At 58.0% G+C, this 24,211-nt stretch overlaps 1 protein-coding gene across 2 annotated transcripts in view; it reads right to left on the bottom strand.

Moving 5' to 3' along the window:
- Positions 1–730: 730 nt before the first annotated feature.
- Positions 731–24,211, bottom strand: part of LINGO1 (leucine rich repeat and Ig domain containing 1) — a 75,777-nt gene continuing 52,296 nt past the window's right edge. The window contains exons 1-2 of one of the 2 annotated variants that reach the window (XM_019441375.2): positions 18,037–18,676; positions 731–3,630 (exon numbers count right to left, since the gene is read on the bottom strand). In XM_019441375.2, coding sequence (XP_019296920.1) covers positions 1,774–3,630; positions 18,037–18,042 — 1,863 coding nt within the window. In that variant the 5' untranslated portion in view covers positions 18,043–18,676 and the 3' untranslated portion in view covers positions 731–1,773. Of the gene's footprint in view, positions 3,631–18,036; positions 18,677–24,211 lie in introns of those variants that run through there. The other variant, XM_019441377.2, reaches the window with a different exon arrangement.

Below are 24,211 nucleotides of genomic sequence, written 5' to 3' on the forward strand. Positions count from 1 at the left end.
GTTTAGAAGGTGCTAGGCATGCAGCTACCTAGTCCGTGCCAGCTTGGGTTGGGGGTGTGAGCCCCAGGAAGAGCCCCGGATGGAGGAGCTACATTCTGAAGTCTTGTCGTCAAGTGCTGACCTCCCCACTGCTTCCCCTTCACGTTCAGCTAAGTCTGCATCACCGGATTCTCCTCCAGCCTGAGGACTAACAGGGAGCAGGGTCATCCTGGGCCCACCGTGGGGCTGAATCCGAGTAGTCCCTGAGGAGAAAGAGGAAACTCGGAGGGGAGAAGCCAGGCCTCCCTACCCTGGTGGGCACCCCCTGCCTGACGGGGATGGGGGTGAGCACATGGGTCGTTGGCCCAGCTTCTCGAGCCAGGGCCCACGGTGTCAGGGCAAGTTACAAGGTGACCTGGCTGGCTCTTTGTACTTCTGTCATCCGGGACATGCCTTTCCAGGGCCGAGTCTGGAGTGGCTGGGTTTGGTGTGAATGGGCGGGGCTGCTTCTGACCCTCTAGGTCAGTTTGAGTGCCTGGATCCTACCCCCAAACCCATGACTCTTCAGAGCCCAGACTAGGCTCAGAGTATGGTTGGTGGTGGCCTGGACCGCTGTCCTGGGAGGAGCCTCTGAAAGTCCCTGGAGCGGCCCTCCCCTGGTGTGCCCCCAACCCTGACCCCGTGGAGATCCCTTCGGGAGCCCCATCCCCGACAGTGAGATAATAATGACCATAATGAGAACAGTCACCCACACATGTGCACAGCGCTTTACAGGTTACAAAGTGTTTCACATACATCATCTCATCAATTCCTCACAACAGCCCTGTGAGGTAGGCAGGGCGGGGAGTAACGTTTCCATTTGTACAGATGTGGAGACTGAGGCCCAGAGAGGGTCAATGACCTGTTTGAAGCCACACAGTAAGTCAGCAGCAGAGCTGGGACCAGAAGTTAGGCCTCGGTCCCGCCTCCAGCCCCTGGCTCTCTCCACTGACTGTGCTGTCCTCCGGGAGGACCCCAGCCTCTGTCCAGAGTCTCGGCCACACCCGAGCCAGGCCCCCCAACCCCTGGCAGTAGTGCTTCCTGGCGGCTTGGCAGACAGCCCCCACCCCCTTCAGGCAGCCCTGTCTCCTCCACCTGCTCCCTGCAAACAGCCAGCCCAGAGCTGGGCCCGCACCTGCCCCGCTGCCTGCTCGTGTCGGTCGCCCGGGCAGGTGGGGCTCGAACCTCCTTTCCTGTTTTCCTGAGTGATCCCTCCCCATAGGGGAAGAGAAGAGAAAGGAGGAAGAGAAGGAGGAGGAGGAGGAGGAAGAGAAAAACAAGAAACTGAGTTGGAAGAGGGCCCTGGAGCAATCAGGACGTCATAAGTTTGCATTCCGACTAGCTATAGGAAATAGTGTTTTTTTTTCTCTTTTTATTATTTCAAGTTTTCATAAAAATCCATAATTATTGAAACCCAAGTTACAGAGGAAGTTCGTAACTTTTTTTATTGAATTATTGACTGTGCTGCATGTCGGTCTGTCAGCTTCCGACTCCAGTCTGTCAACGAGTGCCCCTGTGCAGGTGGGTCCCCAGGCCTGGACTGCTGAGGTCCTGCTAGGAAGAGGGCAGGCGGTGAGGGCCGGGGGGGGGGGGGGGGGCGGGCGGGCAGCAGGGAACGGGGCTGGGAGGAAGAAAAAGAGTGTGTGTGGAGGGGCAGGGAGAGGCGGGAAGGATCGAGGAGCGAGCGTATGGCGGCCAGGCCCCTTCCCCTGCCCGGCTAGCCCGGGGGGTCCCTGCCCCTCCCCCGCCCCGTCCTCATATCATCTTCATGTTGAACTTGCGGGGCGCGTCGGCAGAGCTGATGCCTGCGTCCGACTTGCGGGGCACGTACTCGATCTCGATGTTGTGCTTCGTGTTGCCTTTGCCCCGGCTCCAGAGAAAGAGCAGCACCAGGCAGAAGAGGACGACGCCCAGGAAAGAGATGAAGCCCATGGTGGTGGCAATGATGAGGGTCTTGATGTCGAAGGGGAAAGGCACGGTGGCTCGGGTGCTGTTGGCCTCTCCCTCGCCCGGCTGGTTGGAGATGAAAGCGAAGGTCTTGTTGGGCTGATGGGGCCAGTCGGGCGAGTAGCTGCGCACATGCAGGTGGGCCGGCATGGAGTCGTTGCCGCCCGCGTTGGCCGCGATGCACAGGTACGTGCCATTGTCCTGTACCTGGGCGTAGCGCACCTCCAGCGTGCCGTCGGGGAAGACTGTGAGCCGCCCGTTGCTCTTGGCCGAGACCAGGTGCTTGCGGGGTGAGAGCCAGAGGATGGCGGGCGGCGGGTCGCCATCTGCCCGGCACACAAACTGCACCGTGTGGCCCTCGTCCACAAACACCTGCTGGGCTTTGCGGTCCCGGATGCGGGCGCGGCGGCAGGTGAAGTAGTTGGGCAGGAGCACGTCCGGGAAGTCCTTGAACTCCTTGCCCTGGACGAATTCGGGCGTGGCACAGGTGGGCTGCTGCCGGTTGAAGTTGAGCCGCCAGCGGCGCCGGAACACCCACAGGAGCCGGCAGTCGCAGGCCAGCGGGTTGGAGTCCAGGATGAGCGTCTCCAGGTTGCCCACCGAGTGGAAGGCTGACTCCTCCAGTGTGGTCAGCTGGTTGCCCGAGACGTTTAGCACACGCAGGTAGTTGAGGCCGCGGAAGGCATAGGGCTCCACCACAGCCAGCTGCCCGCCCACCAGCTGGATCTCCTGCAGCCGTAGCAGCTCATGCAGCATGGAGCCCTCAATGGTGCCGATGGGATTGTAGGAGAGGTTGAGGAAGCGGAGATAGACCAGGTGGCGCACAGCCAGGTAGGGCACGGCGGTCAGATTGCAGTGTGTGATGGACAGGGATGTCAGGTTGAGGCCATAGAGGCAGTTGGGTGTCATGGTGTCCAAGTAGGGCCAGTGGGAGATCTCCAAGACCTTGAGCCGGTACAACCTCTTGAAGGAATAGTCCCGGATGGCGTTGATGTTGAGGTGCCGGAGCCTCAGGACGATGAGACTGTGCAGGTGGGACAGCGCCTCGGTGGGGATGGAGGTCAGGTTGCATTTCTCCAGTGTCAGCTGCTCCAGGCTGTTGAGGCCGCTGAAGGCTCGGTGGGAGATGTAGACGAGGTCGTTGTCGCCGACCTCCAGCGACTTGAGGTTGTACAGGTCCTGGAACATGTAGTCCAGCAGGATGACGATCTTGTTCTCGCTGATGTCCAGTTTGGTCAGGTTACTGAGGCCGGTGAAGACGCCCAGGGGGATGAGCTTCAGGCGGTTGCTGCGCAGCCCCAGCGTCCGGAGGCTGAAGAGGTTGTTGAAGGCGCCGGGCTCCACGGCACTCACGATGTTCTCGTTGAGCTCTAGCTCTTCCAGGTGTGGGAAGCTGGCGAACTCGTCCTGGTTGAGCGTTTTGATGCGATTCTTGCCCAGGTCCAGCAGGCGGGTCTCGGTGGGGATGCCCTCCGGAACCGCCACGAAGCGCTTGCGGTGGCAGAGCACGGCGCGGTCCTGGGCCGAGCACTCGCAGCGGGGCGGGCAGCCCGTGGCGGAGCCTGACAGCACCGAGCCCAGCACCAGCAGGAGGATGGGCTGCCAGCAGGCCAGGAGGGGGCTGGGCATGCTCCTCGCGCCCCCCGCCAGCATCCTCTCGCTCACCTGCAGCCAAGAGCAAGCACAGGACAGAGGGGGCGGTTAGAGGAAAGGGTCTGTCTGGACCCCAGTCTGTGCCCTCCTGCCCCTGTTAGAATGTCCCCGACACGGAGAGCTGGGGGTCCACAGTGGTATAGGTCGCTCCTGGAACCCCACAGTGAGGTCCCGATGCCCAAGCCGGAGAGCCTCCTGCCACCCCGTGCTGCTTCCTCCCTGCTCCCTATCCTGCCCAGAGCACTCCCAAGGAATTTCCCAGCACCCCTGGGATTGAGGGGGTTCCCTGAAAGGACAGGGTCACCTCAGAAGAGCCTGACATCGGCACCCCAGGTGGCATCCACCTCCTTTACAGTTTACATTTTACAGGCAATGTGATCCAGGCACACACCCAGTACCCCACCCCACGCCCCGAGCCTCAGCTTCCCCTGGTGCTCATCAGGGAGAAAGCCGGACCTGCTGAGTGGCCTCGGGGCTCACCGAGGGAATCAAAGGGGCCCAAAGGCTGAAGCCTCTGGAAACAGCCTGCAGAGGAGCATGTCTGGTCCCCAGGCTGTCAGGCCAGGGCTTCTGAGGCTGCTGGGGGCCACCCTCTCAGCCTTTAGCCTGAACTTCCTCAGGCACAGACACCACGGCGTCCTCCTCACCAGCACTGCAGCTGAGTCCCCAGCCCAAGAGTCCTAGGATATCAGCAAACCCAGTGGCACCTGTCAGTGTGCATTAATTTGCTTCCCAATGGGGTTTCTGGATCAGTGGAGGGCACAACCGCCAGAACCCAGGACTCTACCCTGATGCCTCCCATCTTTCTCTGGGGGTTCCGATCACACTCCTCCTGGAGCCGGGGTTCTGTGAGGCTGCTAGTCTGAGGTGGGAGCATTCAGATTCCCATAGCCCAGGACGGCAGCGGCAGCTGGAGGCGCCCGTCCACACTGTGGCACTGAGGACGCAAGGCTCGTTACAGCTGGGCCCTGAGGAACACGACGGGCTTGGGTGGCCGTGACAGGGGTAGTGGCGCCAGGAGGGGGCCCAGCTTGAGTACAGGCTGCAGGTGGAGTAAGCAAGGGGTGTGCGGGAGTGAGCCTCCCCGCCCCCTCCACCCCCGTGACTCTCCCCCAGCTGTGTTGAGAGGCTACTTGCTCCCACCTGTGCCCAGACTGCCTCTGCCACCTCCTCCTTCCCTCCTCTGTTCCACCCCATGGAACAGCAAGGTCAGCAGGGAGCTAGGAGGGCTAGTCTGGACTTCTTGAAACCCCAGGGGTTGGGCCAGGTGGTCTCTGGGGGCCAAACAATAGCCCAACTGCTCACATGCCACCCTTGGGCCTCTGCCCTGTTCACACACCCCACACACATGGTGCCAAGGGGGGCTCACCACAGGAAGGGGACGCCCAGGCTGGGAGGGCCCCACATCTCTGCCCCTGATCAGGCCCTTCTCCCACCTCTCCCAGCACACCCTCACCCCGACACACACCTGTACAGAGCCTCTGCTTTCAAGGCCACAGGTCTTGTCACCCACACTTCAACTCTTCAGGCAAGGGGGGCTCAAAGAGCCTGTGACTGCCCAAGGAAACCCAGCCTGTAGAAGGGGGTGGATCTGGGACCAGAGCTCTAGTCTGCGAGACATGCCACACAACTTCCGGTGCTCCCGCAGTCTCCCAGGGCTGACAGTGCTCCCTGGTTGTTGATCGACTAAGTGACTGATTAACCTGAGAGGGCTCTGGGTGTTACTGACATGTTATGGAATCTGCAAGGTTTTGTCATCCCCAACGGCTTTGCCCACCCCCCTCCCCTCAGCCCCTCTCATCCTCTCTCCAGACTCTTGTGGTTCAGCTTCCCCCACCCCACCCCCACCAGGCCATTTTCCACAGTCACACATGCTCCAGTCACCCACCAGAAAAGCAAACATCCTGACAGGCGATCAATAAGTAATTGCGCCGGCAGCTGGGGCCGGCATGGGTATGAGGCTGGGGACCCGGAGAGGTAAATAGGACTTTTAGCGCCCAGCTCAGGGCTGGGCTGGTGGGCGAAGTGGGGGCTGCTGGAGAGGGGGCTGAGGACTCACGGGGGGACAGAAATGGCACAGGGCACCTGAGACGCTGATAAGTCCCTCACATACACGAGAATAAAGCATTCAAAGCCACCACCACCCTGCCTCAACCTACCCACGTACTCCTCTGCCACCAGTCTGCTCCGTGAAACCACCCAGGTGTCCCCAACTTGTCCTGGCTCTAAACCATCTGCTTTTGGAGGACTCTCCCAGCCTCCTGCCCTAGCAGCCTTTGTGACCTCCCTTTCCAAATGTCGCCTCCTCCACGAAGCCATCCGGAACCTATGCAGTCAGAAATCATCTCTTTCCCACGACACTGAAGCACCTTACGCTTATTAGTAGTGACGTTACGTAACTGCTGTAGAGCACACCTTGTTCTAAAAATAACTTGAGACAACTGACAGAAAACATTATGCAACAAGATAAAAAGATAAAGCCAGCCAGTGAGGAAAGAATCCCACGAAGTCATGCATAGCGACTAAAGGTGAGAGCTTCCTGGGAACCTGAACAAAGAGGCAAATACACTCAGCTCCTCAGCGCCTGGCGCCGCGCCCATGATGTATGCTTAATCCTGGATCAAACAGTCACGGGTGCTTCTGTCTCACAGAGCAGTGCCCAGGGGTGTCCTCTGAAAGAATGTATGCAAGAGTTTGTGCAGGGGTTGAGGCCCTGTGAGTGAGCAGGCCCGCTGAGCAATGACAGACCGGAGAGTTCACATACGTCGATGGAAAAGCATTGCTTGGTGTGGCTGCCACACTCCGGCCTGGCAGTTAGACCCGCAGACGACAGGCCATGCTCCCCGGGACCAAGATAGCTTCAGAAGGGTACATCCTCCTAATTGCCTCATCCCTCACCTTTTACATGTGGCTGTCCTGAAAGGTGGGGAAACTGAGGCCTGGAGAGGTTAAGAAGCCTGCCCGAGCTGGCACGGCAGGAGCACAGCACACGGGGCCTAGTCTCCTGGTCTGACACCCCCAGGGGGCCCCTGTCATTGAGGGGTGCTGACAGGGCTGTGTCTGAGGGGGTCACCAGAACTGCTGAGTGGGCAGTGTGCTCCTGCCTTCCTGGCAGGGCAAATCCCGCTGGTTACTCCTGCAATTGCAGAGAAGTGTTTTATGCATTTTAATCAGCGTTTTATTTTGGATCCTTGCCCCCTGAAGGGCTTCCCACAAGGGCAAGAGTTTAAAAATTGGACCAATAAATACAAAGGGAATAAACATCGAAAGCAGGCAGGTGGGCAGGCAAAGGGAGAGCTGTGCCCGGGGCACAATGTTCAGACCCCACAGCAGCCTGAGCCCTCCCGATCCCAGAGTGGTGAGAGAAGCTGAGCTGTCAGACCTGATCTGCAAAGGGCTGCCTCCACCATCACACTCTCACTCCTATCCTGGGGCATATATGTCTGGCTCAGTTGCTCCCCACTCTGGCCCCAAATGGTTCTTCGGCCACCCCTACTCTGCTGTGTGACCTTGGGCAAGGCCTGCCCTCTCTGGTCTATTTCCTCCCGGTACAGTGAGGGGCTGGATTCCAGGCTCTCTGAGGGAGCCCACAACAGAAAATGACTTTCACCAGCTAGAAAGTCAACATTCTCAAACCTGGTTAGAGGAGGAGTGGGGGCTCAGGCCCCAAACTGCAGTTCCACCGGGCCCGGAAGGATCTATCTGAAAGGCTCCCCAGTGGGGCTGTCCCCTGTGGGGCTCAGGATGGGAAAGGGGACTGGTGGGGACAGAAGGGGCATCAGATCACCCGTGAGTAGACTTGGGGAGAGGGTGAGGGTCATTCCATCTCCTAAGGCAGCATTCAAAAGAGATTATTTTGTAGCCATTTGACAGATAAGAACTCAGCCTTCCTGAAGGGAATTCATTCGCCCTCAGGCCTAGGCACAAAGTTAGAGGGCAGCAGAGCTCTGTTCCCCCTGGTCAGCTTGCCTGCCCGAGAGCTGCCTGGTGTGAAGCGGGAATTCTGGACACACAGGCAGAGCAGGGAGGGGCAGGCCTGTCAGGGCAGTGCTGGGGAAGGCCCCAGGGTTGGGGGGCGGGGGCATGCCCTTAGAGAGCTCAGGTAGGCGCCCTGCCCCCCAGACCCGACCTGTTCCTCGACTGTGCACTTTGAACACACTGAGTTTCTTCTCCTGTGCCTGCTGCCATTGTCCGTGCTAGAATCTCACCTAATTTGGGGTGGGCTGCAGCACAGAATGGAAGGTTTTGTCATTTTAGGTTTATGGTATCAATATTTCATGGTGCTTCCACTCAGCACTCTTCAGGGACTCCCCAGAACACACAGGCACAAGGTCCCTGGCATGGAGGTGCCCGCTGCCATTGCTGGGGGCTCGGGGCCTCTGGGTGTCAGCCTGGCTTTGTGACCTGAGCAATCGCGGTGGGCTGTTGCCCCTTGTGCAAATGAGGTGGGCATATGCCCCCTCACCTCTTGTCCTGACATCCTACTACGACTGGGTCTGCAGCAGGAGGGAGTGAGGAGGGACGAGGGACTTGGCGGACCTGGGGAGGGGGCTGAGGGCATCAGAACGTCTGCCTATGGCCCTATCCAGCTCTGCCACCAAGAAATGCGTGGAAGAGCAGAAGAAGAAAGGTGACAGCAATAGAGAAGAAAAGACACACAGAGGGCCATGCAGGAAAGACAGGAGAAGAGAGAGTCAGAGAACACGGAGGAGAAAGACGGGCACCTGGGACAGTGGGCAGGGAAGGTTGGCCCGGGTCAGGGGAACACGGAGCGAGAGCTTGCCCCACAGGTTCGACTCCCATTTCCTGAGCTCCTGTGCACACGCTGCATGTCCCAAGCCCTGGGCCCGTTACATCTCCTGTCCTGACCACCACCCCATGAGGTAGGTTGGATTACTCAGAAAAGTGAAGGCACCCATGCAGGGTGACCAAAGAACAGTGGCAGATTCCTCGTGGCCTGCCCTGTCCCCAAGTCCCTGCCTGCCTGGGGTCCCTTCTTTGCCTTCAGCTCCAGGACATGGAGCCACTGGATCCATTTCGTGAAAGGATGAAGTGTGTTAGTGGGAAGTGTAGTATCGGCTCAGAGGCAGCCGTGGCCATGTGGCCGGGGGAGGGGTGGAGGTGGGGGTGGTATGAGGCTTGGCTACAAAGCCCTCAACAGTCACCCTAGGTCGGGGTCTTTCTCCCCTAGCAATGGCTGGCTGTCCACCACGTGCCCAGAGCTCTCACATTCAGCTTTCAGAATCCAGCTCAAGAAGGGGTCACCCTCCTGGGAACCCCTCTGATCTCTGCCGTGTCCGGTGTCCGAGGAGCGCCCGCCACTGCTGTGTTCGCTCTCTCCCTTCCTCCCTGTTGGAGCTTCTGCAGCCTCCTCTGTGTCCCCCAGATTGAGAACCCCCAGGGCAGGGCCAGGGCTGACAGAACCTCACCCATCCTCAAAGGGGCAGAGAGAGCCAGTCAAGCAACTCCTGAGAACAGCCCCTCCTAGGGCTTTCCTGGAGGAGGAGGTGTCATGAGAGCTCAGGCTGAACACAAATACATTTCCACAGGCCAAGAAGGGAGCAGGGGGAAGGCACTTTCGAGGGAGGGAATATGCTAGCAAAGGTGTGCAGGGGTGGAAAGCACCCAGGGACTCCTAATTGCTTCTCTCCTACCCCAAATCCAGATGGTTCCTCCCCGGCTCCTTCTAAAGCCACTCCATTCTAGCTTTCTAGGGCTAATCCCTGCTGAGGTGTGAATGGCTGATAATAGTTTAAGGTGTGAGCAGCTAATGGGGGAAACCCAGTCCCTGGCCAGCCTAATTGGGCAAGGGCTGCCCCCTGGCACAGGGAGTTTGAGTGGACGGGGAACCCTAAGAGAGGAAGGTTCCGGTGCCCAGGCTGGCCTCCGGCAGGAGAAATCCTGTCTGTGCGGTCAGCGGGCGGGCAGCATGGCAGCCTCTGTCTGTCTCCTCCTGGGCTGGTCTGCCTGCCTTGGCCTGTCCTCTCCCTCTCCCTTCTCCTCCTCCTGCAGCTGCCCCCCACAGGGAGAGAAAAATCAACCTGGAAGAAAATTGAGGTCATGTCCTTTGTCGTGTATAATTCTTTATTTTCCTCTTGCTCTTGGTTTTGGCAGAGTTGCTGGGCTCCTGGGGCGTGTGTGTGTGTGTGTGTGTGTGTGTGTGTGTGTGTGTGTGTTTAGGGGGGTGGCCTGTGTGGGTGTGTGTGCCTGCTGTCCCTCCTCCCACCACTCCACACCCTCCCTTGCCCAGTGCCGCCAGCCCCATCTCTTAGACGAATTTGGAAACTCAAGCCTCTCCCAAAGGTGCTCACCCGGCCTCTCAGCCGCAGCCGAGCTGGAGGGTGCTGACTGGGCACGGGGTGACTGCCTGCCCGTTGGCTAGGCCAGCTGCCTCTGTGTGTGGCCCTAGGCAAGCACCTGCCCCCTGCATGTGAGGGAGGGATGCCTCTGCCCACCCCACAGCCCACCCCCCCGGAGCACAGCTGATCTCAGGAGCTGCTAGCCTTCCGGCCAGCCCACAGCTCCAGGCCATTTTTAGGATAAATTATGAATTTTAATTGTCAAAGCATCTTAGTGTTTAAAGCTTTCTATGTATAGGCTCTGCCCGCCAGGAGTGGCCGGCTTGGTGGGGAGGAGCAAGGGAGGGGCAAGGCCTAGAAAAGCCCTCTTCTGGATAAGCAAAGGGCATGGGGCTCACGGGTCCCAGGCCTGGGCTCCAATCAGGGCCCACTGTGCACCTGCCCTGCCATATGACCTTGGGTGACCCTGGACCACTCTGGGCGCTGTCTCTTCACAGACTTCTTCTGAGGTGAAAGTCCAGCCGGGAAGCTAGGAGCTGTCCTGGGGGAAGTGGGAGAAAGCCACTGGTTCTAGGAAGCTTCTTAGTTGTCTGTACTGAGGTCACCTGAGTGGACAGCACCCCTACTTGGATTGGAGCTGTCCCAGGATCGAGGAGGGGTAGACAAGCACCCATGTGGTGATCTGATGGGGCTCAAGGAAAACCCAGGTCCCGTACCCCTACATCTCCCTTCACACCTCCTCTCTGAGTCTAAGATACCAACATAGGCTCAAAGGGGCAAGGAGGTGCCCCAGAAAGCCTCTGGCTTCATCCCCCACCCAGGCCATCTTGGGAGGTGCCTAGCAGATCCCCTCATGCATACTGGTTGCCCCAGTCCTCAGGGCTCCTCTACCTTGGGAACAACTCAGATTGGCCCGTCTCAGGCTTTGGAAGCCTGGAAACCAGCCCTGGGAGGGCCATCAGCCTTGAGCTTGAATGAGGAGGAGCTCACAGCCTCAGAGGCCCGCCCAGGGCAGGGAGCAGCTTGCTGAGGGCAACACTATGGCATTGGAAGGCCAGAGACCTAATAAATATAATGATAATGAGGGCCTCTTGTGTGCCAGGCATTATTCTAAGCACTTGCCGTATAAAAATTCATTTCTTAGGGTGCCTGGATGGCTCAGTTGGTTGAGTGTCTAACTCTTGGTTTCATCTCAGGTCATGATCTTGCAGTTCGTGAGATCAAGCCCTGTGTCGGGCTCTGTGCTGGCAGTGTGAAGCCTGCTTGGGATTCTCTCTCTCCCTCCCTCTCTCATATTCTCTCTCTCTCTCAAATAAACTAAAAAAAAATAATTCATTTCTGCCACCACAACTTGTTGAAGTAGGCCATGTTATTATCCCCATTTTGCAGATGGGAAAACCAGAAGCAAAAACAGGTTCTATAACTTGCTCAAGGTCAAACAGCTAGCATAATATGAACTCAAATGTGAACTTGGTTCAATTTTCACAGCAATCTTATTAGGCTGACATTATTATCCCCATTTTACAGATCAGAAAACTGAGACACAGAGAGGTGATGCAGTTTGCCACCAATTACACAGCAACAGATGGCAGAGCTGGGATTAGGACTGAGGCAGTTGGACCCAAGGCTGTCCTGAGCAGGCTTGCATACTGCCTTTCCCAGATTCAGGTTCAAGGGCCTACTGAGCGGTATGATTGTGGGCAAATGGCTTTATATCTCAGGGCTCCAAACTCCTTATTCATAAAAGGGGACAGCAGACTTCACACTGCCCTCTCAAGGCTGGAGGCAGAGAATTCAAAGAGAGGGAAGGAAAGAGACATTTATATCGAACCCATATACTGAGTGCTTTGCGGAATGACCCCACCAACCCTCACCACATACCCTGTGAGGGAGGAAGCATTAACCCCACTTCACTGATGAGGAAACTGAGCCTCCAAGCCACTAGTTCACCTGCCCAAGGTTACTGAACTTGTCTGCCTCTATAGGCATGGTAACCCCAGAGACCACCACACAGGTGAGGGGAATTTGGCCCAAGAATTTGAGGGATTTGTCCTAGGTCCCACAGCATCTCAGGGCTAAGGCCTACGAAGAATCCCAGCCTCCTGACTACAGCATCTCTCCCCAACATAATGCCAGACAGGATACCACAATGGGGCTAGATCAGGGATAAGTGAAGGTTTGAGTTATTTCTGCCTCAAGAAGGGGAAAAGATTTAAAAACAACCCCCAATACATCCAAACTGAGGCCCAGTGAATTTTTTTTTATAACATGGACAGTTTTATAAATAAAACCTCTTGCCATTCTATCACCACTGACTACTCAAAGCCCTCTCTGCTCAAGTGAGTCTTGTCCAACCCCTTGCCAAAACCCATTTTCCCAACCTGGTACACGGAAGTCAGAATCAAGGGGTGGGGCGCCCCTCTGGTCAGACACACACAGGTTCCACGTTCTGCTCAGGCACGACTGCTGCCATCACGCAGCTGCCTGCTCGTGAGAAGCCCACGCGTGGGGAGAGGCATCTCCGCAAATCTCTAAGGGGAAGGCAGAGGGTGCAAAGAGTCCAGTGCAAGCCAAGAGGGTGGAGTCAAAACCCACAGGCAGAATCCTAGGGGAGGCCCATTCAGCTCCGTGTGAGGTATCGAACGGAAGACCAGATGGCTCAGGATAGAAGATCTGCCTTGGGAGTAGGGAGTGAGTAGCCTGCCATCAAAGGTATGCAAGCAGAGCATTATGGACCAGGGACACTGCAGGAAAACCCCTCTGCCAGCTAGGATCCACACCTCAGCAGCCCCTCTTAGCTCTGAGATACCCCCATCTCGCACCTAAGTAAAGGGACGTGAGATGGCCAGTCCCTCCCAACTGCATCTCCAGCCCTGTGCTGGGCCGGGCAGAGGAAGCATGCTGGCCAGGGCCCCACTCCCTCGCAGAGACATGAGCAGGTTCTCTGGAGGGGGAAGCAGAGGAGGTGGCAGAGGGAGATTAATTCCCTGAAATGGGAAAAAATAGAAAAACACACACACACCACACACCCTAATAACATGTAATAAGAGGTTGGAGACAAGGAACAATGGCCTGGTAATGTCACCCTGGCGGCAATCAATTTGGGTGTCACATGAAATAGGCATAATTATTCCGCCAGCCCCATTGCTCGTTTCTAACCAGCTCCAGGGGCCCAGGTCTGGGCGGGGAAAGCGGCCTGGAATCAATCGTTGGTGCACCAGGCTGGCAGAGGGAGCAGCCTCAAATTACCTTGCCAGCACCAAGCTTCTCAGCCTCTGTGGGTACACAGAGGGCCTCCTGGGGGGGACCTTGCTAACATCCAGGAACGACCTTGCTCAGCCACCCTTCATTCATGCAATGGGCAAGAGCAATCAGGGAGGACTCCCCGAGGAGGTGAGAATGAAGAAGAACAAATATATGTTTGTTCCATCCAGTATTCATTCTCCAGGTCACCAATCTCTTATTAAGCACTCACCAATGCCATTATTAAAATGGGCTGTGCATTATTAAAATAATGAAGCACGGGCTCTCCCCCTCTCCAAAGCTAGGATCACCTCGTGCCCATCCTGGGGGTGAACACAGAACCACGGGGGTTCCTTTGGCTTAACTGTGCAGAACTTAATCTCTCCTTGCTCCCTCCTCCTTCATCGCCACTTCCCTGGGGAATCCTCCTGACTGCTCCTGCCCCTCCCTGAGCTCAGGGCTTGTACAGACAGCACCCCACAACTGGAGATGCTGACGTACAAAAAGGACGATCGCTTCCTAAGCATCTGTTACAAGCTGGCTGCTGCCCTCTCAACCCCCATTTCATACACCAGAAACCTTGAATTCCAGAAATGCAAACCAAGGCCACAATGTAACACCATTTTACACTCAATCAATTGGTAAAAACCGAGAGGGCTGACCATACTGAGTACTGGCAGGGGTGGGGAGCAGTGGCGACACTCCTCTCCTGCTGGGGGGAAGCATAAATGGTACAACCAACTTGGAAAACACTTTGGCACATTTTCTAGTAAAGCTGAATATGAACATGCCCTATGGCCCAGCAATTCTGCTCCTAGCTGTGTGCCCCAAGACACTCTGCACGCTGCCTCAGGAGACAGGACAAGAAGGTTCACGGCAGTATTGTCTGTAAGAACAAAAAGGGAAACAACCCACAGGCCCATCAATAAAAGAATGATAAATACACTGTGTTATGTTCAAACCACATAACATTATGCATCAGTGGAAATAAATGAACTACATTACCATTATCCGCAACAATATAGAGGAAGCTTTACAAATACGATGTTGAAGAAAAAAAGCAAATTCTAGAGGGCTGCAAACAGTTTCAGGTTCTTTTCACAAAGTTCAAAAGTAATACAAACGGAACAATGTCTATCTATTAAAATGCATGATTTTTAAAAAGGCAAGGCGATGCTAAACAGACCGTTAGGATAGTGGCTGCCTCAGAGAAAGAGGCCAGGAATAAAGTGAGGAGAAGCACATGGAAAATGTACATCATTATTAAAGTGCTGGTGTTCAGGTTGGGGAATAGGGCTGCCACGTTTGTTCTATTATCATTATCACTAACGCTACGCACGTTAACTAGTCACCAGGCCATGCCCAGACCAGCGAGCCCTGAGCCCCAGGGGTCAGAAGGAAGGCATTCTAGACAGCTTTGTGGGCTGGGGGCTTTGGGAAAGTCATGCCACCTCTCTGGCTCTCAGTTTTCTCAGCTATAAAATCAAGTCTTTGCACCAGTTACAGGGAAAAGATTGTGAACAAATCACTGATCTAAACTATGAGTAGTGAGCATTTCTGGAGAGTTTACTGTATACTGGGCATTGTTCTAACCACTTGGCATGTTAGCATACTTAATCCTCCTGCCGGTCCTAAAGGTAAATACCCTTGCTATCCTCCCTTTGTGGCTAAGGAGACTGAAGCCCAGTGAGATTAAGTAACTAGGCAGAGGTGGAGCTGAGATCTGAACCCAGGGATCTGGCCCCAGGGTCCACACTCAACAAGTTCACTATAAAGTAACATCAAAGGAACCGAGCAAACATGAAGATGAGATTGTTGGGCAGCAGAGCTCTACTGGGCCCACAGCACCCAAGGACGTTCATTCATCCATCCATCCATCCATCCATCCATCCATCCATCCATCCATCCAATGCATAAACAGAGGTCAGTATCAAGAATGCCTCAAATGCTTTTGGAAATGAACCTGCCTTACCACACTCTTTCTACAAAGAACCGTCCCCAGTTCTGGAATCCTCTGTTTTCTGTGTCTCTGCAAAGTCTGCTACCACCTCAGGACCTACTCAGTCTCTCTCCTTCTGGTGGACCCCTGACTACCTCAGCCCCCACAAACAAATCCCATCCTTCTCTGAGTGCCTGTGTGTGCTAAGTACCCCACCTGGGGCACGCTTGATGTCACCTAGCTCTGTCCATCCATACAGGCTGAAGACACTGTGTCCCCTCCAGGCAGTCCTTGCCACCAGTCAATAGCTGCTCCCCGGTGCCTCCCAGTGTTTTCCCTATCCCAGGGGCAATCAGGGGAGCCCAGGGGATGGGGACAAGATGGCCCAGGGTGTTCAAGGCAATCCAAGGGAGCCATAAGAGGGCCTAGTCCAGAGCTAAACAGCTCAGCCAGGATGTGTAAAATAAACACATGAATTAATTTGGCTGGTATAGTATTAGGTGCAAACCAATGCACCTAATGGTTCTTCACTGTGGGTGCCTGGAGGAGGGGGATCAGTAACTTAGAGATGCTGAGGTACAAGGAGGCTCCCTCGAGGAGGGGCCAGGAGAAGAAGAGAGGAGAGCCTCTGGGTAGGGATGCCTGACCAAGACAGCAAGACAGGTCATAGGGGGGTGTATAGAGGCACTGGTGGGCAGGGAACAGAGAGCCATCAATGGGGTAACCACTGGGAAGGCGGGTGGGTGGGGAGGAACCCAGTGGCCGGGAGGTGCCATCTTTCCATAGAGTGCCGCACAGAGGACAGCTAGACCAGGAGACCCTGGCTAGCAAGGCGAGGCTCTGACTGAAGTCACCATCATCTACTGCCTCCCCTCCCTGGCCTTTCACTAGCCCCACAGGACTATATGACACGCCGCCTCACGCCTCCGTGGGACCCGGTGTAAATCACTGCACTGCTTCACTTCTCCCCAGGAACGTACCCTCAGCCCCAGTCGTGATCCGCCAGCCATTTGCTTTGGTGGGCACCTGGAGAGCAGCACCAGATGAGCCGTCACCGGTACCAGGGATCCCATCTGGCTTTATGAGAACAATGACCCCCCCCCCCCCGCCCCGCCACAGGAGGTTTCGGGTCATTTGGGATTTGGGTTTTGTTGGTGTCCCTCCGGAATGCTGAGTTTTAGGAAACAATATCTAGTAAAGGAAAAAAACAGGTTCTCAGAGGCAGGGGATAGAGCATCTGACTACTAGGATCAAAGAGGACTACTGCCAGGGGCAGAGCAGTCTCTCCCTGGTCAACACAGGGGCCCTCAGCCCACAAGCCAAGATTCCTGGGCCTTGAGCACACACCCATCCCCCCAAATCTGGCCCCAGGGATTGAAGACCTACTCTAACTCAAGGCCCTGGAGGCACTGCAGCCTTGACCAAGGCCCATCTCATACTTCACTGGCAGGGGGTAGGGGAGGAGACAGAGACAAAGAGCGCATCACAGGGGGGGGCTACCCTCACCTTTGCTAAGCCCCCCTCCAATAGGGGCATAGGGGTGCTGCCCGGAGTCTCTATCTGGGTTCCGGGGAGTTCCTGGTCTCCCCCTTCTGGAACCTCATTCCCTCTCTCCTGCCTCAGGCAGTGGGGAGAAAGCAGGCAAGCTGTCCTGGCAGACCAGGTCCCACATAAGGACAAAGGGTCTGGAAACTGCTGACCCTCTCTTCCCTCACCGGCATTCCTCCCTGGATGTGGGGAAGCCCCAGGCGCTATGCCGCCTGGGTGCCCCAGCTCATTGCTCCCTGGGCATGGGAGGCACCGATGCCGGAGCTGTTGCCATAATGGCCAGCAGGGCTGAGCCCAGAGCCACGGGCCAGGCTGGGCTGAGCACCCTCTGGCCGCCCAGGCCACGCAGGGGAGGGCCGGATGGTGGTATGGGCTGGCAGGGAAGGGGCTGGCCCAGATGGCACTGCCCCCCACCTCAGGGCCTCCTGCACTCCCACAGCACTCCCACCCGCCCCTTCTCCCCCACCAGATTCAGGACCAGGAGAACAAAGGGGGATGCCTCCAGCACAACCAGGGACCGATGGCTCTGGGCTGGGATCCCAGGCAGGAACAGGAAGGGGACTGTCCACTGGGCCTGGCCCCACCCCTCCTCAAAGTGGAAGCCACCTGGAGGGACACATCTTCTGTGGGTGCCTTGGCCACCTCACAGAGAGTGGGGAGGCAGAACAGGACACTCCCTCCTCACCTCCCTTTTCTCAGCTGGTTCCCACCTCCCACCGGCTGCCTCAGAATGAAAAGTGGGGCAGGAGGAGGTGAGAAACCGGGGCTGAAGACAGACAAAGGGAGGCCCCTAAAGGGTTCCTGGGTCCTCCACAATCCCAACTCCCTCTCCTGCACTCTTCCTACCCCTCATTTCACCTTTCCCCCCCTCCTTGGGCACGAGCTGGAAGGGGGTTGCTCCTGATCAGGGGACGGAGCTGGTGCCCAGGCTGGAGCCCGTAGAGAAAACTGGTCCCTCGCCTGCATCCCCCAGCTAGCCAGTGCCCAGCGCTGGCTAGGGGTACAGGGGGCGGGGGGGGGGGGGTACCTGCGATCTAAGGAGAGGGGCAGCCACCCCGCTGAACAAGGGGCTTACCCTCCAGGATGAATGGTGCTCAGAAGGGGAAGGGGGACGGTGGACAAGCCGGACTAGGAACCCGGCAGGGCCCCTCCACAGCTCTGGGATGCCAGCTAGCCAACAAGGAATTTGTTGGGGTGGGAGAAAAGGGAAAGGAAGAGTCTCCATTTCTGGGGCTTGAGGAGGGTCAGATCTGTGACCCCAAAGAGGAATCTGGGTGGCGCTGGGGTGCCCCGCGGCCCCAGGAGGGCGCAACCGGGCCAACGGCGGCCCGCACGGGAGCGTGCCGCGGGGCTGCCCGCTCGGGGCTGGGCCGCGGCTGCCGGGCTCACCTGCATGTCGGGCGCACCTTCCGTCCGCTCGGCTCGGTCACCAATCGCATGTCTCCCCCGCCGGGCTTCAGCCCCTGCCCAGCCCCCTCCTCCGTCTCCTCCTCCTCGTCCGACACCTCCGCCTGGCCGTCCACGCGCCCTCGCAGGGCTGTCTGTCCGTCTGTCTGCCCCAAGCGGGCGGGAGCCGAGCCGGAGCCGGGGCCGGGGCAAGGGCGCGGGAGTGGGGAGGCGGGAGGCCGCGGCCCCGGCGGGCGGAGGGGCGGGCGCGCTCAGGACGCGCGACGCGGATTCGGAGAGCCTGGTTCTGCGCCCCGGGCCGGCCTGGAGCCGCCGCCGCCGCCTCTGCCGCTGGGGCCGGGGTCGAGGCCAGGCGCGCTCCGCAGCGGGGCCGGGGCCAGGGCTGAGGCCGGCAGGCAGCGGCCGCGCATGCTGCTCGGAGCCCCGCGCCGGGAGACGGGCCGGAGCCGCGCGGGTGGGGACTCCGCGCGCTCCGGGGCCGGGGCCGGGACCCGCCGCCGCTGCCGCCTGCGCTGTCGCCGGCCGCCCGCTCCGGCTCCCGCACCGGCTCCCGCCCGGGCTCCGCGCTCTGCCGCGGCGCGGGGAGGGAGCGTGAGGAGCGAGGAGCGAGCCGGGGAGGGAGGAGGGACCGAGGGAGGGAGGGAGCAAGCGAGCGGCGGGAGCCGGGCGGGGGAGGAGAAGGCGCGGCCGCAAAACCAAGGAGGGGGGAGGTGGGGTGGGGGGCCAGTGTTCTTTCAGCAGAGGGGGCGGAGAGCGAGGAGCGCCCCAACCACTGCCCTGCACGGATGGGGCAACGAAACTGGCAGTGGGGACGCAGGCGAGGGGCGCGCCAGGCTCGCGCCTCAGCCCGCGCCCCGGAGCACGAGCCCCGCACCGGCCGCGCCCCTCCGAGTCCCGGGCCAGCCCGACCCAGGGGAGTCCGGGCTATGGTCCTCCCTGAGTATGTGCACGCACCCTCTTGTGTGGCCACATACGTGTGCATGTGAGCACGTGAGTGTGTTCACACGTGTTACCCAGGGTCACTGCACACTGCCGTGTGGACGGACACATGCACGTGAACGGGCAAGGCTCCCCACCCAGCCAGGGTTGTTTGGAGGACGGCGTGGGAAGGGTCAGGCCCGGAGCCTCTGTCCTGCCCCTCTTCTCCAAATGTTCGCGAATCTCTATAGGGTCCACATCCTGGCGGCCTGGGGGCCGGGCAGGTAGAGAGGGAAGCTCCGCTGGAACGCGAGGAAGGCGCGCCAGCTCCGCTGCTTTACCCCTAGAGGGGTCTTGCCCCGCCCTTTGCAGCCCGGGTCCCCGCCCAACCTGGCTTCTTGTCCAGCAGAGGGCAGCAGGCTGCTATGGCCGGCTCTGGCCACCCGCACTGCATCCAGAGACCAGCAGAGGGCAGCGCAGAGCCTCAGTCTGGGCCCGCTGTCCCTCCGATCCCAAAGATCCAGGGGATTCTGGGCTGGGGCCACAGACTTAGATGGGCCCAGAGAATGGGACCTCTCCTCAGAGATCCAGATCCTTCTTGATCAGCATATGCAAAGAGAATCAACTGGAGGTGGTGTCTTAACAGTCTGCAGAGTTAACTACCACCCTTAGGAACTCACCAGCTTCCACGTCCCTTCCACCTCCTTGAAAGCCATTTGTCCTTTCGCACTAAGCTAGTTTGATTAGAATAAGCATCCATGCTGACACCACCAGGCACATTCAACCCTTCTTCACTGTTTCTTCACAGCCCATTAGCGCATTAGTGCCCCTGACGCTGTGTACCCCACAGGGGTAGGGGTTCTGGCACGTCAAGAAGGAAGTTGAGTCTGGGGAGGCAGAGGCTGACCCAAGGCCTCTCAGTCTCTCAGACAAACAACAGGACCCTGCTCCCAGTGCCCCCGCCCCCAGCAGAGCCTTCCCGACATTCAACAGATACTGGCTGGCACGGAGGGGCTAGGAGTCTCCCCTTACTCCCAACACCATCTTGTATCTCCACTGTTCAGCCTCACACACACAGCCCAAAGAGTTGCACAAACCTTCTGTCCCAGCTAAACAGATTCTGGGTACTTCTCAGTCCCACTGCCACACCAGTGTCTGGACAGTCCTGCCTGAAAAACCATCCCCTGTCTTCCGTACTATGTCCATCCTCATCCTAGGCCTAGCTGGAGCCCCTCCTAGCAGGTGCCAATGCTGTGGCGCGGACTCCACATTCATCCTCCAACAACCCTCCAAGGAGGCGCTGTTGTTCCCCGGTGACAGAGAGAAGGAACCCCAGGCTCAGAGAGATTACAGGACCTGCCCGCGGTCACACAGCTAGTAAAGCCTAGAATGGGAATTCGAGTCGCCTTCCAGAACTAAGTAAACCAGTAGGGGGCAGGCTTGGCAGAAGGACTTACAGGTGGGCGGGGAAGAGGGGAGGCGGCACAGGTGTCCTGTCCCTTCAAGAGCCCAGCGCAGGCGGCTCCCTGCCCCTCAACTCTCAGCTGCCTGGACCCCCTTCCCAGGCTCCTTGGCTCCCCCACCCCGGCTGCTGGTGAGTTACCCGTGAGCTCCCGCCCTCCCGCGCCGCCTCCTCCCACCAGCCCGACAGGAATAGACGCTCTCTAGCTCCTGCGTAAAGGCTCCGCCAGGCGCCCGGCGGGCGCGCAGACCCGCTGGGGGGCGGGGGCGGGGGCGGGGGCTATTCCTGGTGCGGCGACTGACGCAGGCCCAGCGCGGCCACGGCATCTCCGCCCCCGACTCACCTGCTCCCCGCCTCAGTGATCTCGGAGGAGGAATGGGGGAGAGCCCACTGCCCCCACCCCCAAACCCCAGATACTGGCTAAGGAAGTCAGCGTCCGGGGACGGGGTCTTCTGGGGCCCACAATTATCCCTTTGAGCCTTGAGGCAGCAGGAGTGACCAGAGAGCTGCGTCTGGAAGGAACTGCCCCACAGCCTTAGTTCTCCACGATACACAGTATCCAGGCCATTCCCCCTTCCGGTCTCTCCAAGAGAAGTGACCCCTCGCAGCACTCGTTTTATTTCATCAATGGAAACAATGGGGTGGGGGATGATTTAGGGGAAGAACTTGGAGAAAAGGCCTTTTTGAGGGTCCAGCATGGGGCTGGTGAGGGTGCTGGCCCCTGGCCTTGTCACTCAAAGACCCCATAAAAGGGCGAGGAGGTCTGTCACTGGGTCCTCACCCAGTCAGAGGTCTCTTCATGAGCTGTCGGAATAGCTCCTAGTGAGATCCCTCTCAGGGATCTCAGGGCCATGGAGAACGTGACACACTGCAGCGGCCTGGTCCAAGGCTTAACTGACACAACCAGGGGATTATACCCTGGAGCTTCAGCTGAAGAATGTTCACCCACACTTTCAGGCCCTAGTCCTTGCTGGTTCACCTGCTTGGTGAGCCCTCTGCCTGGATTCCACCTGTGCTTCAAGACCAGACTAAGACCATTCTCTTCTGTTCTGTCTCCCCTCCCCAAACTGAAATGGCCTTAGAAGCGAGGCCCTAGTGTCCTTCCTCTCTGTCCTTACAATCGGAGCTCCCAAGAGCAGGCCTGAAACTACCTGTCTCACAACTACCTGGGTGGGCACAGAGCAGATCCCGGCTTCAGGGTGAAAACTCAGCAGGTCCCAATAAAGCAGGAGCTGCTGGCTGGGAGAAGCAGCCAGCCTGCAGTAGCCTGAGTGGTTAAGAGCAAAGCAGAGAAACTAGAATGGGTTTGCCAGGGGACTCTGGAGGAGGGGACAGCACCCTCTAACATTTACTCAGCTCCTATTGTAAGCCAGGCTCTGAGCTATACTTTATATACTTCTCACTTCAAGATGGGTACTGCCATCCCTATTGTACAGATGAAAAACCGAGGCTCTGGGGGGGGCTGGTATCTTGCCCCAGTTCACTTCGTAAGAGGTAGAGCTGGGCCTCGAAGCTCAGCATGTGTCTGATGTCACAGCGCAAGCTCTGCTCTCCCCCACTCTGGGAGGCTGAGGATGCAGGAGGAAGGGCCAGTTCCCCAGGGCCCAGGAAGGAACGGGTGGCACACACAGGCCTGCCTGTATGCCTGCTCTGTGCTGGTGCTGCCTGCTTGTATCCCAGCAGCTCGCGGGGTTTTACGATGATGATTATTTCTGAAGCCACTTGAAATTAATGACAGCTCTAAAATGGCTGGGACAGTGGAGTCATTGCTGAGACCTCTAATTAGCAAGAAAAACGGAGACCAGGAGCCAGGGAGGCGGGTGGGGGCTGGGCAGGCAGCACAGGGCATGGAGCAGGGTTGGGAGCAGGATAGAGCCAGGAGCCAGCAGGAGGTCCCTGTGGAGGCGCTGGACCCCATGTCCCACTTAATGCCACAGATTTGATGCTAAGCACTCTTAATAACTTGCTGTGTGACCTTGAGGGGCCACTGCCCCTTCCTGGGTGAAAGCTTTCCCAGCTGGGTAATGAGGGGTTGGCAGGGGTGGGGTGGTGGTGTCTCTGGGCTCAGGGCTCTGTGGCCCCACCTAGACAGTGGGGTGAATGGGATGTGGCCTTGAGAGGGAGCTCCTTGAAGGACCCTGAGTTCCTAGAAGGCTGAATCCCAGGAGCTGGGGCACTGTAGCCGTCCGGGAGCCATAGCGGGAGCCCCATACTCCCCTCTGGCAATGGCAGCCCTCTATGCTGGGGTTGCTGAGGCCGCAGGTATAATGAAGTCCTAAAGACTCAGGCTGGAGTGAAGTGGATCAGGAAGTGGCAGAAAATCCATAGGTCAGAGCCCTGCGCTGGTGCAGCTGCGGAAGCGGGTGGGAGACGGGGGGCCTGTGGGGGGGCTGGCAGGAAAGTCCCCCTAGGAGGCGGGCCTGGAGCTGTGGCCAGGGTTAGGACCTCCTTGCCCCCTCTTAAGCCCCTCCCCAAGCCAGAAGGGACTCAGGGATGCCAGGGTCGCACTTAGGCATGTTATAGAGGGTCAGGCCCAGGAACCTCCAAGTAAAAGGACGCTCATCCCGGTGCATCCCAGCTCCTGTCTTCTGGGTCCTGCATGGGGTAGCCGACTACAGGGAAGGGCACTGGGGCCCAGCTGGAGGGGACTCTGCACAGTGGCTGGCTCCATTGGATGTGGACATGTGCTAATCGACATGGAGGGATACCCACTGTGGCCAAGGCTGAGGCCAAGACTCCAAGGGCAGAGGTGTAGAAAGCCCTCCATCACTTCCTTAGGGTACCCTCTTCCATGGCAGCCCCCAACTCAGGCACGTCTTACCACTGACAGCTTCCTCAGGCTCCCAACCCGTTTCCTCCAACCTTTCCCCTCTTCCCTTTCCATTCAGGGCTCTGTGTGGCCCCTTCCTTCCAGAAGCCTGCTCTGAGCACCTCAGTCTCCTGCTCTGTATCCTTGAGTACCTCTCTGGGTCTCAGTTTCCTCCTTTGGAAAATGGAGTATCAGTAGAACTCATCTCATGGGGGATGGTGTGAGGATCTCATATATATCCAGTACTTGATGCTGGGCCTGGCACCCAGTAGGTGCTTGATAAATGTAGGCACGCAGTAGGTGCTTGATAAATGGTTATTACACTGTCATGGCTGCTCTCTGCTCCTTGACCCTGCAGCCCCTCCTCTGTAAAGACAGGGGTCCACCCTAAGGTTCCTTTCAGCATTCTCACTAGGAGAGGCCTCAACCAAGTTCGTCCTCTGAGAATCAGGAACACCCTGAAGGCAGGGATTGATCTTGTGTCTCCTCCAATTTCTGCAGAGAGCCCAGAGCCCTGATTCCAGAGGGGCTGATGTGTGCAAATTAAACTCCACTAAAATCCACTAATCAGGAAGGACCAATGGTTCTCCTGCAGAAGGAGGCCAGGGCATGGGAGCAGGGGCACACGAGTCCTCAATTCTCACTTCCCCTCATCTCGGGGCCTTGGTCACCCATGCCTCCACTGGAAATGTTCTAGCACCCGTGACATTCACTTATCTAGCAGCAATATAGGCACTAGCCCCCACTGCTTGGAATCGCCCTGAGAACTGGGGGAAACCAAAAGGCTCCTGGGAGACCCAAGGCAGAAGCCCTGTAAGGAGCTAAGGTCTGGGGACTGGCCCTCACTCAGCCTGGCCACGGGGCCCTGCTGGGCTGGGTGCCCGCTTGCTGCACCCATAATAGCTGAGAAGCAAGAAATTCATCTGGGGCCGTGAAGGGGCTCATCAGCCCTGCTGACCCGAAGTCCC

The sequence above is a fragment of the Panthera pardus genome, unplaced genomic scaffold (genome assembly GCF_024362965.1).
Source record: "Panthera pardus isolate Hobbes unplaced genomic scaffold, ASM2436296v1 HiC_scaffold_24, whole genome shotgun sequence".
NCBI lineage: Eukaryota > Metazoa > Chordata > Mammalia > Carnivora > Felidae > Panthera > Panthera pardus.